This window comes from Wasmannia auropunctata, unplaced genomic scaffold (assembly GCF_000956235.1).
Source record: "Wasmannia auropunctata unplaced genomic scaffold, wasmannia.A_1.0 LD334204.1, whole genome shotgun sequence".
In the NCBI taxonomy this organism is placed as follows: Eukaryota; Metazoa; Arthropoda; class Insecta; order Hymenoptera; family Formicidae; genus Wasmannia; species Wasmannia auropunctata.
Window position 1 is genome coordinate 154,155 of NW_012028686.1, and position 16,318 is coordinate 170,472.

The window sequence follows — 16,318 nt, forward strand, 5'->3', positions numbered from 1 at the left end:
TTTTTACATTACTGCATATAAAATCGTATTGCTTTGTGCGCACCTAATATCGTAAATTGTATTTTACGGAGAGAAATACAGAAACATTCGTCCTGTCTAGTACGTGGTTTCCATTAGTACGATACAGATATAAACATCGCTGTTGCAAGCTAAGACGGATTCGCTTGGGGCTATGTATTTTTCATTGCGTTTGATTCATCTCGCAAATATACTATTCCCGCAGAATTTTGTAATCGGCATGTAAACGAAAACTGCCAGCGGTATAATAACAGATTTTGCGCGCACGCTCCGCATTATTTGTATATTATCGCACGAACAATCGATTAATGAATTCCATATACGATTGCGAAGGAGTGCAGCTCGTCCGATATTAGTGTTAACACGTCCACTATAATGTTAACAACAATTCCGGTTCATTTCTCTTTGACACTTTAACGCGAAAAATTGTTAGATCGCAATGACATATATACAGATAATTTTTATACCAAATACAGAATAATATATTTTAAGATAAGCGTAGATTTCACGAACGATGATTCTACACTAACAAGTGAGAAACCAAGAATTTTACCGCTTTTTGTAAGGTATTACAATAAATTTGTAGGATATCGCAGGGTTTTAGACATATATTTTATATTTATCTTACGCGCACGTGTTTACGTATCAAATTTGGATATGTCAATCGAGTTAAACAGAGTGCGAAATGGAGATTTTTCAAATTTAAAAAAAATTCCATTTATACGTAGATTTCATATTACGAGAGGTACCATATTTATTGAGCGCGCATATCTCGCTGAGCTCGTCCTCCGTGTATGAAGTATTGCGCGAATGGCGGTATCACGCGCGTACTTTTGAAATTTGATTGGAACCTCCGGTACTTTTTACGACGGTTTTAAAGCCGAACAACAGCTGAAGTAAACCAGTTTGCTCCTGTTGATGACGTTCGTTGACGCGGCGGGTCGAACTCGTCTAAAGCCCGTGTCACACCACTACGGATTGAATTCGGGTTGCGAACTGCAAAATCGTTGATCAGCCAATCTGATTTACTGGTTAATGATTTGCAGTTCGCAATCCAAATTCAATTTCCGCGCCCGCAATGCGTAGTGTAACACGGGCTTAAGGCTCGTTCCGCAGAGAATGAATCATGCTTGAAATACTTCGCGAAATGTGAATAGTTTCGATAATACGCGTACGCGAAAACGTACAAAGTTATACGCGCGTGAAAATATAAATGCTCACGTGTAACGAATTTTACATAACGTGCACAATGTGCCATTTGCCCAATCCAGCGGGAGCAAAAGTTGAAATATTCTCCATTATTTTCTCTAGTTTCGCAATTATTTATACAATATTATATACTATTTTTAAAAATCTCTAAGTTTTTAAAAACTGTCGGAAATAATATTTATGCTTGTGCACTATTAAATCTATCGTGTCAAATTGAACCTTATTTAAGTCACCACTGCTCCTACTTAATAAATAGCTATTTTCAACTAAAACAATATAATTACTTTTAAATAAAACAATAGAATTTAATCCAAATTTGGATTAAATTTAAACTGTTTTAAATTATTTAACTCCATTGTTTTAGCAAAAAATAACTATTTATTAAGTAAGAGCAGTGGCGACTTAAATAAGGTTCAGTTTAACACTATAGATTTAACAGCGTAAAGACAAATTTTGAGAAATAATAAAATTTATTATTTGCAATATTTGGATAATAGTTTTATTTTGATTTTTTTATATTTTCATATTTTTTCTCTTTAAAAGGGATAAACAAAGATTGATGATAATATATCAGGAGCTATATATCGTCAGGAGCTCTGACGTCAATGAGAATGCGCTAAATAATGGAAAATCCGCGTCTGCCGAAAATTCAGCCCGGGAACATTTCTACGTCTACCGAGGTAGGTAGGTATGGGTTCGCAGCATCACGGCCCTACTACTCCTTTCATCGCTTCTGCTTCGAATCAGGCGTCGAAGTGATAATTGCCGTTTGCCGTCGACCCACTTTCGGCTGTGGGTCGAAGAGTTGCGAGAGTGGGTCGTCCCGAGGGAAGCCGCGAAGCTCGAAGGAAGGAGCGGGAAGACGCGAAACGAAGACGGTATGCACCGTCCTGTTTACCGTTAAACAGGAGTGGCGCCGTAATTAGCCCCGGTGTCGTACGATGAACGTCAGGCGCAACCGGCGCGCCTGGCGTCGCGCGACGTGCAGAAATGTACGTCGCGAGCAGCCCCGGAAATCGCGCGACACTTCTGTGCATGCTCTATTATCGTCAAGAAGTCGTTCTCAAGACAGGGTAAGATGCCGTTGAACTAGAAATCCCCCAGTGACGTTCGCTAAATAGCATCCTCTGGTCTAATCGATCCCGTCAGATTTTGGCGAATCTACGTCATTCATACATGAAACTGTAATTCTATAAAAGAAAAGATCATCTCTTTTATGACGTTTAATATTTCTTCATGCCAGATATTTCCTATGTGGAAAATATTATTAGCTTTAATCTGAAACAATGTCACTTGCTTTAGCGTTTTCTATTGACTTGGAACTATTATGCGGGGAAAACTGTCATCTCGATTTAACTTTTAACGTTGTATACTTTGACGTATAGCAGGGTATACTTAGAACGGCCAATGGCCGTTCAATAATTTCTGGAAATGTTGCAAATTCTGTTCCTAAAACGTATGAAAAATTAAATATCAGAAAAGACCGTGGAATTTAACAAACAATTGAGATCGTGAGACCGCTTACACGGTTTATTAGATGCAAGTGAGCATCAAGTATTCCACAGGATTTAAAATAGATGCTTTGAGCATCGATTTATTAGACTGCCTTTGGCAATTAAATTGTGATATTACATATTATTCGGTTCTGAGCTGCGGTGGAGCACGCGGCCATGTGGTGTTATGTGAACCGAAAATTGTAAGATTCACACTAATATTATATATAGAAGCACCAAGATCCGCTTTGTATTGTGTAGGCGTTTTACGATCTCAATCGTATGAAAAATGTTTCATTAGGTTAAAGTTTCCTCGGAGAAGTGATGTGTGTATCAGAAATAAGTTTCTCCATTTTTGTACTAGTTCGTAAAAGTGTATTTTAGGTATAAAAAAGTAATGACACATAAAAAATGAGATATTTAATATGATGTTTGTACTTGTGCGTGCGTGCGTGCGTGCGTGCGTGCGTGCGTGCGTGTGTGTGTGTGTGTGTGTGTTATGTTTCAGGGATAGTGAATAAAGAGCGCGCGCAAAGCGCACGCTTTGTTTTGTTCTAGTTTAAATAAATAATAAATTTCCCAATTTATATTGCATTCAATACCTATATCTATTTGGATCAAATTTTGGTATTTTGATTGAAATCTGTATTGTATCTCTCTCTCTGTGTGTGTGTGTGTGTGTGTGTGTGTGTGTGTGTGTGTTGTGTGTGTGTGTGTGTGTGTGTGTGAAAAAATTTTGGAAAATTTCTACATGGATATTATTAAAGATTTTTAGCGGAAAGAAATAGTCGAACCGCGAATAGGGAGGACGAACTGAGTGTCGAAATTTTCAGTTTCGTCACCGTTTCAATTTGACTTGCGTCAAAAAGGAGCAGCGGTCATGTAAACGTCGGTTGACTTAGATGCCTCGCATCAAAACGGATGCTGGTAAGTTTCTTAAGTGTTAGTTGCGCATGTTATCGACGTCAAACGGGCCTCGAGATTAATTAATTAAGTATGTAGTTAATTAACGTGAGGTTTATTAATGGAGCACGTAATCGCGCGGTAGAAATTTGGCGGTGCGCTTATTGGGGCGTGTAACTCGGTTAGCAAATTAATGGCAAAACGCTGACGAATTACAAGGCATGTTAGATGCCGCCTGACGTAAACTTACCGAGACCGTGCGTCGTGTCGTTAAAACATCTTTAGCGAGTTATTATATGCGAAGATCACTTATACATGAAAAACACTTATAAATAAAATAATTACTTATACGCGAAAGCTCATGAGAGAATGACAAACAGGTATAAAAAATAAATTTTATTATTTAGTCTAAAAAATTGTTTATATAAATACGAGCAACGAATGAGAGGCAAAATTAAAGATAATATCGGAACAATCAAAGTAAGTAGCGCTCTTAATTATTGTTTATCATTTATTATTAAATATTTATTAATTGTTAATTATTAATTATTGATTAATTGCTTAAAATAGCATTTATCACACAATTTATGCAGGTATTTTAAATTATGAATTATATATTTATTAGAACAATTATAAAATATAAAACATCGCTTAAAAAAGTCTCGTTTTTATACCAATTTGTTTTTTTTTCTAATACACGTTCTATATATTTTTTCAGATAATACATACTTTTCTCAATTCGTCTGAATTGTATTACTTAGTGATCATTTTAATCATGGTGTCAAAAAACTTTGGGGGGGCTTAGAGCGATATAATTCTTTTATTCTCGTCTCACGTCGCAAAAATCGAAGAACGACAGCATCCTTTGAGATGAGTGCAGATTAACGGTCGGTTCTTTCTCCTTGCGGGACTTCCTGGTGTGCCTGCGTGAGATTATTAAGGAAGAAAGAATATATCCGCTGCCGCCTATGTGTGCTTGGTCATCCATCGTGTCCGGAGCGAAGCTTACGTCCGACAAAGAGCTTATATCAGAGGCTTTCTCTCGCTCGGGCTGACTCAGCCGAAAGTTCAAGTGCTATCTCGAGGTTTAAGGCTAATATTCCTAGACGGATCGGCATCTGAAAAACTGACTCGTGTGTTCGCGATATGTTTCTGTTTATGAAGAGCGGACGACGATTCCGTCGCGGAAGAGGACAGGTGATATTTTCGCTGCAGGACAACATTTTAACTCACATAATAAGACTCGTCATAATGAATATCGATCGCCGAAAATATATTTCCTGCTTCACAAAACGACGTTCCGCGAAATCGGTAAAAATTTCGGGAAATAACTCAGATTTCCAAGGGATTCTGTCCCAAATTTTTCCAGAAAAATTTCTGTTCTATTAAATTTCGGTAGAAAATGTACAAAATGCTTTAGGCGAAAAATCGCGGAAAATATTTTTTCAAGGCTGAATGCTTCGTCGATGTGATTAAATTTCATGATTATATCTGGGATGATTAAATATAATCATAATTTACTGTTGCTGAAGAATTACACGTCAAGATTACAGAGGACCGACGTTGATCCTCTTGGCGGGACGACAAGGGCGCTTATTGCACAAAACGTTTTACCTCCTCGTTAAAAGTACTGACGCAACGTAAAATTGAATTTGAAACTTACTTCCCCGTCTTGCCATGGCGGTTGTGCCAAAGGAATTTTAAGGAAAATTCGTTAAACGATGTTTTCAAGCGTTACTGGCTACAATAATAATTTAGCATAATTGTTGCACGCGACATAGGAAATCGATACTTCTATCGTGCTCAACGTTAAAAAGTTACAATCGCTATACAACCGTACAGATTATATCCTTCGAAAAATTGTGCGTCAAGTACGTTGAGTTGTAAAGGAAAATGGTAGTCCGTTTGGAAAGACGACAATATCTTATCATATAATCTAATAATTCATTTAATCAGTTAGAACACTTACACATCATTAAACAGAATTGTAAATTGTATGTAATATAAAATATGTCTTTGCAATTATTATGAAAATAAAGGAAAAAATTGTGTGATCGAGTTAATAAAAACTTGCTATTATTCCGTATTGGAAAAAATATGCTGCCATTTTTCTCATAACGTTATATCGCAAAAATGATCAAACCAATAGTCAACGAGGCGAAATTATTAGTAATTATTATGGAGCTTTGCTTAAATTTTGAAATATTATTTCACATTAAGCGTAAATTTTACGAATGTAGCTTTTAAATTTACAACAAGCCAGCCCGCTTTGTGGGCGTTCGGCAGTCGTATTTCGTTGCTGAATTTGTCCAAGGTGTGCATGTAAATTAATGCTGTAAATTGCGACTATACGCGAACGCATGTACATAATGTTTACGGTCGGGGGATTATAATTACGGAGTGGGTAGAGCGGGTATATAAAAGACGGGGATGGACCCTCCCTTTTTCCTTGGGCTTTTGAAGTGCTTTCACTAGAAACTGTGAAAATTAATGCCCGGTTTTACCGCCCTTTCACATGTTCTCTCAATTATTACATGTACAATAGCACGGTATCGTGTACACGTTACGATTGCCGCAAACGACTGTTCTCCACCGTCTACAATCCTAATAGCCTGTGATGAAAGACCACGCATGCAACTAACGACAGCAGCCTGCCCTTTGTCCCCAAAAGGGCGGATCGTTAATTTTAAAGAACACCAGTCCTTTGGACCACTTTCTGCATTAACAAAGAAAATTCCCTGTTATCTAATCCTATCTTTTAGCAACGTACGTTCGCGGCGTTACGTACCGAACGTTAGTTTCGGCCGGGACGGAATTATCGTAATTCTTTTCTCTTGAATATTTGTTACCCTTAAACATTCGTGATATATGGAGCAATAATATACCTATTCGAGTTTGAATGAGAATAAACACGACGATAAAATGGGCAATCTATTTTCATGCAATCCGCAAATTCTATATTCGAGTTACACAGTACCTATCTCGATAATGAAGTGTTGCACTAAAACTTCGCTTCGTCATTTCCTGGCCTATATATGGGATATGGGATACAGTATACAGAAATTTTACGAAGGGTTGTCGTTTGCGTCTAGTATAAAACGTTGAATAACGGCGCTATCAAAGGACTATGTACATTGTATAGCTGTCATGTTATTCGGCGATTGCATATACATTGCTACGTCATCATATATTTCCATCTTTCGTCGGTATTGTAAGTGAGCGCTTTATTTAAGCATTTCACTTGAGCCCTGCACTTTTATATATGTATCCGCCTTCCGCGCGGCCGTATCGCACGCGAATCTACGAAACGTCACCGCACGAATACGCGGAGGTCCCTTCGATAGCTTCGCGTGATTTTTATTACCGCTTTATAGCTCCGCGAGAAAAGAAATTCGTTTCGCGGACGATACTTCTTCGGCAGAAACTAGGCCGTAGAAGGGATCGATATTTTTAACGAGAAAACCGGTGGCGGCGGCGGCGGCGGCGGCGGATTTCCGCGAAATGCAATGATTTCAGCCGCTTCTGGCTTCCGTATGGCCGCTAATGAGAATTTTGCCGAAAGTTTAATTGGCTCTATCATAATTTTGTACGGCGGCGCTATCAAGTCGCGGTTTAATCAAGCCGCGCTTCATTACCGCAAGATTCATGCCTGTATTCGTCTTTCTGAATTTACTCTCTCGCCTTTCGGATTCATTATCTATAAGGTGACGACAACGGCGCTACTGCCACTGCCAATTATCTACAGTTTAATTTTGTCGGAAACATTTGTTTCGCTCTGATTATAACAGCGATCGTCACCTATAAATTCACTTTCCTTCTATTATACTTTTTTACTACTAGACATCACGCTATTTAGTTTTTATTTTTTACTTTTTCCTATATATACTTGCCTAAATGCTTGAATACTCAAATGCATATGATTAATATTATACTGTTACATTATTACTTTGATACAAACTATTATTAAAATATGCGATGACAGCCACTCACCAAGTACAAAGAGAAAGGATCAATTGGCATCATGAAAAAAAAGGCGACTTCGAATTTATTTAATATGCCTTTTTAGTATCAATTGGATTTCCACGAATATATCGTCGAAATGTTCGTCATATGGTCTTTTTAGTGCAATAATAATCCATATATTTAAAACATTTTAATATATATAATATTCGGGTCTAATTCGAGCTTCGCTCTTAGCCCGTTATTATTTTACATCAATCTCGTAATTGTCAATGATTTCCGAAAGGATTTGTGTGATTTTCCCCACTTTTGCGATTCGGTTTTAATACAGTTAAGTAAGTGTAAACATCCATTTTCGTATAAACGTTGGCAGAACATAATGCTCCATGAATCGCTGCGAGTCGATGCAATCGGCTTGCATCAACTGCAATATCTGGCACTCGCGACGATTAAAAAATTCTACCTATTGGCTTATGGCGGGCATATTGATTTTTGTCCAATCGGCAAATGGAAGTATCGTGTAGGTGCTTATCAGTAAGCGGCTTTCGCGCGATTCTAAAAACATAGCGTGGCGATGGACGAAAATAAGATAAACTGATATCCTTATTATGCTCCCCGATGTTTGCGAGGAGGCATTGTTCCTTCGGTTCCACTATCGGAAAGTAATTGTGAGAATGGCCCGATTATCGTTTACGTGTTACGTTGTATCGTGTATGTACTTTAACAGCTTTCCAGCATTTACTAGAAACGGAAATACGACGCGCTCTTATTGATCGCACCCAAGTGACTCGAATAATTTCGAGTCGACATAAAATATGGGTAGCAAAATATTATTTCGCTCTCTATAATATACTGTGATAATGTGTATACTATAGTATAACGCATTCATTATGTTATGTTATTTTTATTATAAATATACGCTAATAAATATATATTTATAATAAAATAACAAAATAATTTTTACCAAAATATATAAATATAATATAAAAATATAAAACAAGCAAAATAAGATAAAAAAAGAGAGAATCAAATTAAAAAATTATTAGATATGTATTGTATATATTATATATATAATAGATATTTAATATATTTCGATTTATATCATATTTGATGCTCTATCAGAGAAACGTAAAATTAATTCATGTGTAACTGATTATACTGCGTAATTAGCTTTATATAGTCGAGATTATTTAAATGAAATTACGTGAAATAAAATGCAAGTTTATGAACGTATCTTGTTATGCTTTGATTTTATTTTCAAATCTGTATATTATAACATCGTTGTTAAAAATAAATGTATAAGAGGTTGCAAAATTGCAGAGAAATTATACAAAAAATTATACGATTAAAAAATATTTTATATACTGCATTACATTTCAAGAAATCATCGGACTATTATTTTCTTAAAATATTTTTTCTAAAAAAAGATTTTAACATCCAGATTAAAATTAAAGAGGTTTTTTAATCCTAAACAAAATTATTCCGGGAAAAAACACACGGAATGTTGCTTACAAATTTGCGACTATAACTTTTAATTTTTCGGTTTTCTTTTTAGAAAGAATGAGAAGATTATAAATTCAAAAAGATGAAAATTTTTACATATAAGATAATTAACATTCTCTCCTAGTTAAATATTTTACATTCCATTAGACATTATTTCTATCGAAATAACTATAACAGAGAATATGCAGAAAAATTCTTGTGGATATAACTTTTTTAAGGTGAACCTCCCATATTCCTTAGTAATACATAATACAGGTTTTAGAAATTTTATGTAGCTTTTATGTAGGAAAATTAACATAGCTTTTATGTAAAATTATTGTTAACGACTATGACAAAACTAAGACTATAATTTATATCAAAATGTAATAGAATATTACATATTTGCCATTCGAACAACTTTGGAAATTACATAATGTTACAAATAATTTGAACATTAATGATACGAAAGTTCCACACATGCGCTTGTCTCTCAATTAAGGATGCGCCGATAATCAAGAAACTTTGTTAGGACGCAGCACGATGATTCGATGAGAGAAAGGGGGATGACTGTCCTGAATCATATAATAATTATTATTTGAAGATATCGGAGAATTAAAATGACGAACCGATGAACTACTTGTTTTAATTTCATCGATTTTCCACTTTCCAATTGGAGGAATGCTGTGAGGAAAACAAAGTATTCTTGTCTCACGGAATATAAAATGCATATGTGTCGCGATTATATTTTCTTGTAAAAGAAAGCGTAGAATAACCTATTTTCAAAATTATATTTATATCGCGGAAATTTTCATCAATTGTCGAATTACGCACATTGTTATTAAATTTTTATTTATTAAAATTATGTGAAAATATAGTAGTAGAATATTTAAAATACATCTAAATCGCAAATGAAACGAAAAGAATGTGCATTTTATTATGTTAAATAATAAAATTTGTATACAATTACATTAACACGTTATTGAGAGCTTGTTTTTCTGTTGTAACATTATTGATCGATGAGTTCACTCGTGTTTAGAAAGGCATGTAATTTAAATCATTGTGCAAAGTTATTATAGTTTAAAATTGATAAAGTTTTCATTATAGGGTTTGTGGTTGTGCTTATCCTTCACTTTTTGTTATAACTTGTTTTTTCTTACCTTTTGTCCATAAACGAAATTTTGTTTGTTTTCCGTTGAATTTTTTGAAATAAAAATAACCGGCCACACAGGCATACATAAAATTCTGCGTAAAACGCCCGATCAACAATGTATTAATACATCACAATGAAATTGATCACAATATCATTCAGCAATTCGATATTGAAATGAAGGAAATCTCATATCCGCTCGTTGAACATTTATCTTTCCGTCATCGAACGAAAATAAACGACATTCAACGCTTTCAAGTATCAAGATAGCGATGATATATATTTTTTAAACCGGGATATTCTTGCGGGATGACAAGCAACGCCGGAAACGTTAACTTTTTTTCAAGATTTACATGTTATTCGCGCAAGTAAAAGAATACTCATTACGCATTAAAGAGAGTTCAGGGCGAGACACTTATTGTTCTTCCATTCGCGGCAACTTTTATCTACGCTATACCCGAGTGGCCCAATGAAATCTTTCCCCTAATACGGGGATGAGAGAAAGCTTTATCTCCTGCTTTAAAGTTCAAAACTTCGTCTGCGGTGGCAATTCCAAAATTTCCTCTTTAAGCTCGGATGGAGCGAACGTAAGCGCGCCCGTATCGATCGATAGTCTCTCTCGTGCTCCTTCTTTCTCTGTCGCTTCCTCTCTCCTACTCTCTCTCTCTCTCTCTCTCTCTCTCTCTCACTCTCTAGGATGCGGCAATTGTGTACAACGTAACCAATGACGCAAAGCTATAACATGCACGCGTGAAATTAAACGACGACGTGCAGCGAATGTTAGTTTCTCGTGGGAATATCTAATTTTTATGAGCCTGGTAACATGTCATTGGGACAGCTTGTCTGACTGTGATATATGATACCAAAACAATGTACAATTTTTATCATCTCCTATTTAATTTCTCTCTCTCTCTCCCTCTCTATAACTAAAAACTTTGTATTCTAAGTGCGTCGATTTCTTGCTACAAAAAGTGCTTCACCCTGTGGTCGCGTGATGTTTCGCTGTATATTTCATGGTAATCTTATTTCATAAAAAATATACACGCCGAGATATTGCAGTTTGTAATTTGTATTCTTAAAAATGCAAACGACGTCCGCGAGATCAGTGGGATTCGAAATGCGCGGAAAAAAATTCCAATTCGCAGGGAGGACAAGCGCGGGAAGAGGTATTATTTCACTCTCTTTTTTTTCTCATGCGGTTTCCGTCGCGTCGGCGGATTCACTCGGGTTTAACGGTGAAATTGTTTACCGATCGTGACGCAATTAGTTCGGGCCCGGTATTACTTTTATAACTCTAGATACATTGCGTCGATATATAAATTGTATTAGCCAATGAAGCATGAATTTATATTGGCGGTTACGAATGCGCAATATTATTAATTGATACGTATCGGCGCAGTCTGAATTTACATATCGCCGTTTCCGAGCTTATTTAGCAAAAATACTGGTAGAAGCGGCAAGAGGGCGATAGGGGAGGAGGGGAGGAGGAGGAGGCGGAGGAGGAGAAGGGAGGGAGGTAGGTGTATCGCCTGGCCAGGGTCCACAACGTCACGCACTTTTTCTTCTCCGAATGCGGTTCACCGACCGTTCGGTCTCGCCGAACGATAACCGGACTCGGCGGAAAGGCGAGAGTTAACTGCCTGCGGTCGCGTGACGAAGTAAGATTAGAGGCGCGGTTGCGTTTCGAAGTTAAGCCGACCCGGTTGCACTTGCAACCGGAGTTAAACCGTCCGCATTTCGCTCGCCCTTATTTAGCGAGCGCTCCGCGTTCCGCTGCACTCCACTCCTTTTTGCTCTCGGGGGTGTATTTTTGCAAACTCGCGTCTCTCTCGCTAAACCCCGGCGGCTGCGGCGGCTCCGGCCGTTTCGACACGTTCGCGTGAAGGGTAAAGAGCGGGTTGTGCATGCGAGCATACATTTACATATATATCCGCGACACACGTGCCGTGTGCGCGCGCGGATCTGCGTGCGATCAATTTTCAGGTACCCTGTACCGTGACACTTTTAATTTATCAGTTTAATTAACGGTATTTATGGCCGCGCGCTCGTCAATTACTGCGGGATCGGACGTCGTGGCGCGGGGTTTTTCTTTGCGTGCACGTCTCCGCGTCTACCCGAAAGTTGGTAGAACCGATAACATTATAATTTATGTGCGTATGTAAAAGCCGATAATGAAGATGGCTCTGTGGAATGAATGGAAGTTGCGAATTCTGATTTAAATGTTCTCCAATATTTAGTGAGATTTATGTGCAGATTAATGGAACAGCAGAACGATTCTACTACCACACTCAGTATTTGTTATTTTAAAAGACAGTCAAGGGTATCCTTAATTCAACTGCATTGAGTTAATTTGTTTTTTCTTTAATTCCCTTATAAGCGATTCTTGCGCAATAAATGAGTGAAAAGAAAGAGAAGAGAATGAGAGATAGAGAGAGAGAGAACATGGAAAGAATGTTTAAATTTACATAAAACTAGTGCAAAATACTGTTGGAATTATATACACAACGGGAGTAAGAAGCATAAACAAGACTTGTATTTCTGCGCCGCGCCACTCCGTTTTGTTTGCATCTCGAATTTTTCTAATGAATTCAGAATAACAATGCCTTACGAAGTACAATCGCGCGGAATTAATGATGTTTATCTCGTCGGCTGTACCATAAGAGTAGAACACAAATTAATGGAAGAGAACGTCACTCTGCAGGCTTCGTGTATAGAGATGCTTCCAGGAAGAACTTTGCACCAATACACACGCACACACGGGTATTGTGAAGCAGTATAAAAGAATGAAGTGACTCGGCGGCGCCCTGTTAAATTGGGAATGGGAGGATGGCCGGCACGCAGCCGAAAGGTCGGACGGAACACGAATTTAATCAATTCCCGGCCGCACCGCGGCGACGCGGGCACGGGCGCAACGATTTTAATTTATCAGTTTAATTAATGGGCATCCCTGGTATACACGGAGTTGCCAATTAAAATAGAATCAACGTCATCGGGTGTCCCGCGCGATTTCTTCTTTCGTACCCGTCGTCGCCTAGCCGCGCCGCGCTGTGCCGCGCTGCGCCGCGAATATCGAGTAAGGACGGGAAGCACGGCGCCGCGTTTGCATATTGCGGAATCCGCAGACAAGCGGCAGAATCCGATAAAGTGACTGAAATATCGCGGGCATATGTATATTGCGCCGAGCGAACGGCTCCGAGGCGGGCGTCTGCTGCGCCTTGAACGGGAAATGCTTCGATATTCGGGAAGAGAGGGGAGGGAGGGGAGGGGGGGGAGGCGTGGAGAGAAAGGGGAAAGCGCGAAAGGGCGCGCATGTACAGCGGCAGCGTACATTCGCGCGCAAATTTCCGGAAACGTTAATAATCTATATAGGGATATAGGTCAAAAGTTATACGAGAACGAATGAAACGACGGGCGCGGGATTGCCAGTGCGATACGACCACGCGCGAATTACTCTTGTTAACGTCGTATCGCCATGTACGCAATGAGAACGAGTTAGGGAAGCTGGTTGCTATTAACGCATCTTGATAATTAATCCCGCGCGCATGTGAACGTATCCCGAGGGATACGCCTTGCGTATCACAATTTTATTTATGAAATCGGAAAATTATGTTACGACGCAATTCTCGCTCAACGCATCGCCGCCGAGGCTTTCGCTTAGCACATTAAAAACTCGTGTAAACGATTTAATATTAAGCGGACATAATGCAACGATATTGCTACAATCGGGAAATACTGCAGCTTTTAAAACTTGAATTAAAATAATCTTCCTTCAGCGAGATTGGAGGTAAATTTTTTGCTCGAGACTTGTATTTTTTTCAGAGATATTAACTGTCCTGATATTTAATAAGATCACTTAAGAACGATCGATTTTTAATTGATTCAAGAATTTGTACAAATTTTATTAAAAAATATATAATAATAAAAGAAAATACAATGGAAATTTGAAATATCATATATATTAACGTACAGATAATCAAAATGTCATTTATTTTTGCAAAAATTTTAACCGTTTTGATTTTTGTTCAGAGAACATCGATTAAAAAATGTGTTACAAAAAAATTCCACATTAAAGAAAATATAATAATTCCATTAAATACGAAGAAAATTTGGGATATCTTGTACGTTAATATAGATATTTAAAACATCGTATTTTTCAGTATTACTATGCATGGACACGTAGACGACAATGACAGGGCGATGACGGCAATAAAGATGAAAGTCATGTCAAAAACTGATCGCTTTTCATTTATTTTGTGAAAAGGAAAACAATTTTGATATACCTGTAAAACGAGATTGCGCGACGCGTACGACACCGATCGACTCGTGTAAACATATTAAAAATGTAAACGATTTAAAACGCCGGTATGATCAAACATATAGCTGGTACAAAATGATCAATATTTGTTAATATCCGTGCAACGCGTGCGGTAACATGTACCGTAACGCGAGCTTTCGCGCCATAAGCGCATGACGGAAAAGGACAGAAAAGGAAGTCGGTTTTTAAAAGGAAAACTGCGTGCGCGGTCGCTGCGTTATCGCGAGAAATTTCTATTATTTACATTTATTAGCGGACTCGCTCTCGTGTCTGCATAAAGTAAGCATCTCGCAAATGCGGCATGCAGTGTGTCTTACCTTCTCTATTATGCACACGAGATTTATGATAGACCCTACGTCGACGTGATGCTCGTCGCTTCCTAATATAAACGCCTCTGGTATCACTATATTTAGATTGACGAAGTGTGACAGTATCCCTGCACTTCTCGAGACCTGGAAAATGAAAATATAACGGTTGTGAATAGTTTTGCATAAAAAAATCAAAAATGACGTTTGACGTAATGCGAAGCAAATTTCGACATAAAAAGAATTAGATTACAAAGACCTCTTTATTCTAACAAAAATGGCAAAATTCAATTGAATAATGAGATTATCCAATAAGACAGAATAAATATAGAATTCCAAATTAAAATTTGAAAATAAAAAAGAAGCATGATATTCAAATTCTTCTCTATAATCCATTTTGTTTTAACTTCGTGGAGGATAATAATATGCATACAGTAATACACATGCACAGTCGGACCAGAACGTATCACAAAGATAAAACGAAAATATTTCCACTGAAATATCAGCATACTCTCATACATAGTAGATAGCCCGAAAGCTTCTACAACAAACGCAAGGGATTATTCGTTTAAAAATACCATTGACTAAAAATATCAAATATCGTTGATATTTACTTTTCAACAAATTGTAACAAACAGATTAATTATGCTTATTAATTATACAATTAAACTTCGTCGGTATTCACATATCTATTATAAATTGGTGTAAAAAAACTTATTGTTCGTTTTAATTCTTTAGAATAATGAGCATTTTAGGGAACTCGGCGCGATTTAAAGATATTTTACATACTTTACGTACTTTCGGTCAAAGCCGAATATGTGCTTCAAAGTATGCAAACGCACAATACGAACGCTGAGTGAGCATTAATTCAACGGGTTTCGAGTACATGAAAATCGGCTTATCGACAACTTTGTCCGAAAATGTGTAACCTGAAATACCGGGTTTTTCAGTGTAGTCCTTTAAATATTTCAACGTAAAACTGAGTGCTTTCCTGGCAGTTTCAATCGTTTTCACCAAAAAATCTTGAAATATAGAATATAAAATATAGTATATAGTATATTAAATACTTAATTTTATTCCAATAGAAATTTAAAGTATTCCGTTCATTATAATTCAAAAATTATCAGTTTTGCGATTATCTCGTTACGCTGAACCATTTTTAATGACCTACATTTAATTGCACAAAAATTTGTAGAAACATGTCGTCTCGATATTAATAACTAATATGAGGAAAAAGACAAGGAGAAGAAAGAATATCATATCGATCCTTTCAAAAGTCTTTCTCAACATCCACAAGAAAAATGGAAAGAATTATCTCACGAAACGTGACTGAAATTATAATTTGAAACGTTAATATCACGTTCCGAAGATTTCCGTTCTCAAATTTTACCTCTCCCTTACACAACTTCGCTAAAACAACGCAAGCAGAATATTACCGCGCTGCACCGTTTTCTTTTTCCTTCATCTTTCGGTGATGTTCGGGAGG

At 37.2% G+C, this 16,318-nt stretch overlaps 1 protein-coding gene across 5 annotated transcripts in view; it reads right to left on the reverse strand.

Annotated features, from left to right (window-relative positions):
• Nucleotides 1–16,318, reverse strand: part of LOC105459175 (hemicentin-2) — a 261,045-nt gene that overhangs the window by 28,843 nt on the left and 215,884 nt on the right. For all 5 annotated transcript variants that reach the window (XM_011704973.1, XM_011704972.1, XM_011704976.1 and 2 more), the window contains one exon: nucleotides 14,845–14,979. In XM_011704973.1, the coding sequence (XP_011703275.1) occupies nucleotides 14,845–14,979 (135 nt within the window). The remainder of the gene's footprint in view (nucleotides 1–14,844; nucleotides 14,980–16,318) is intronic.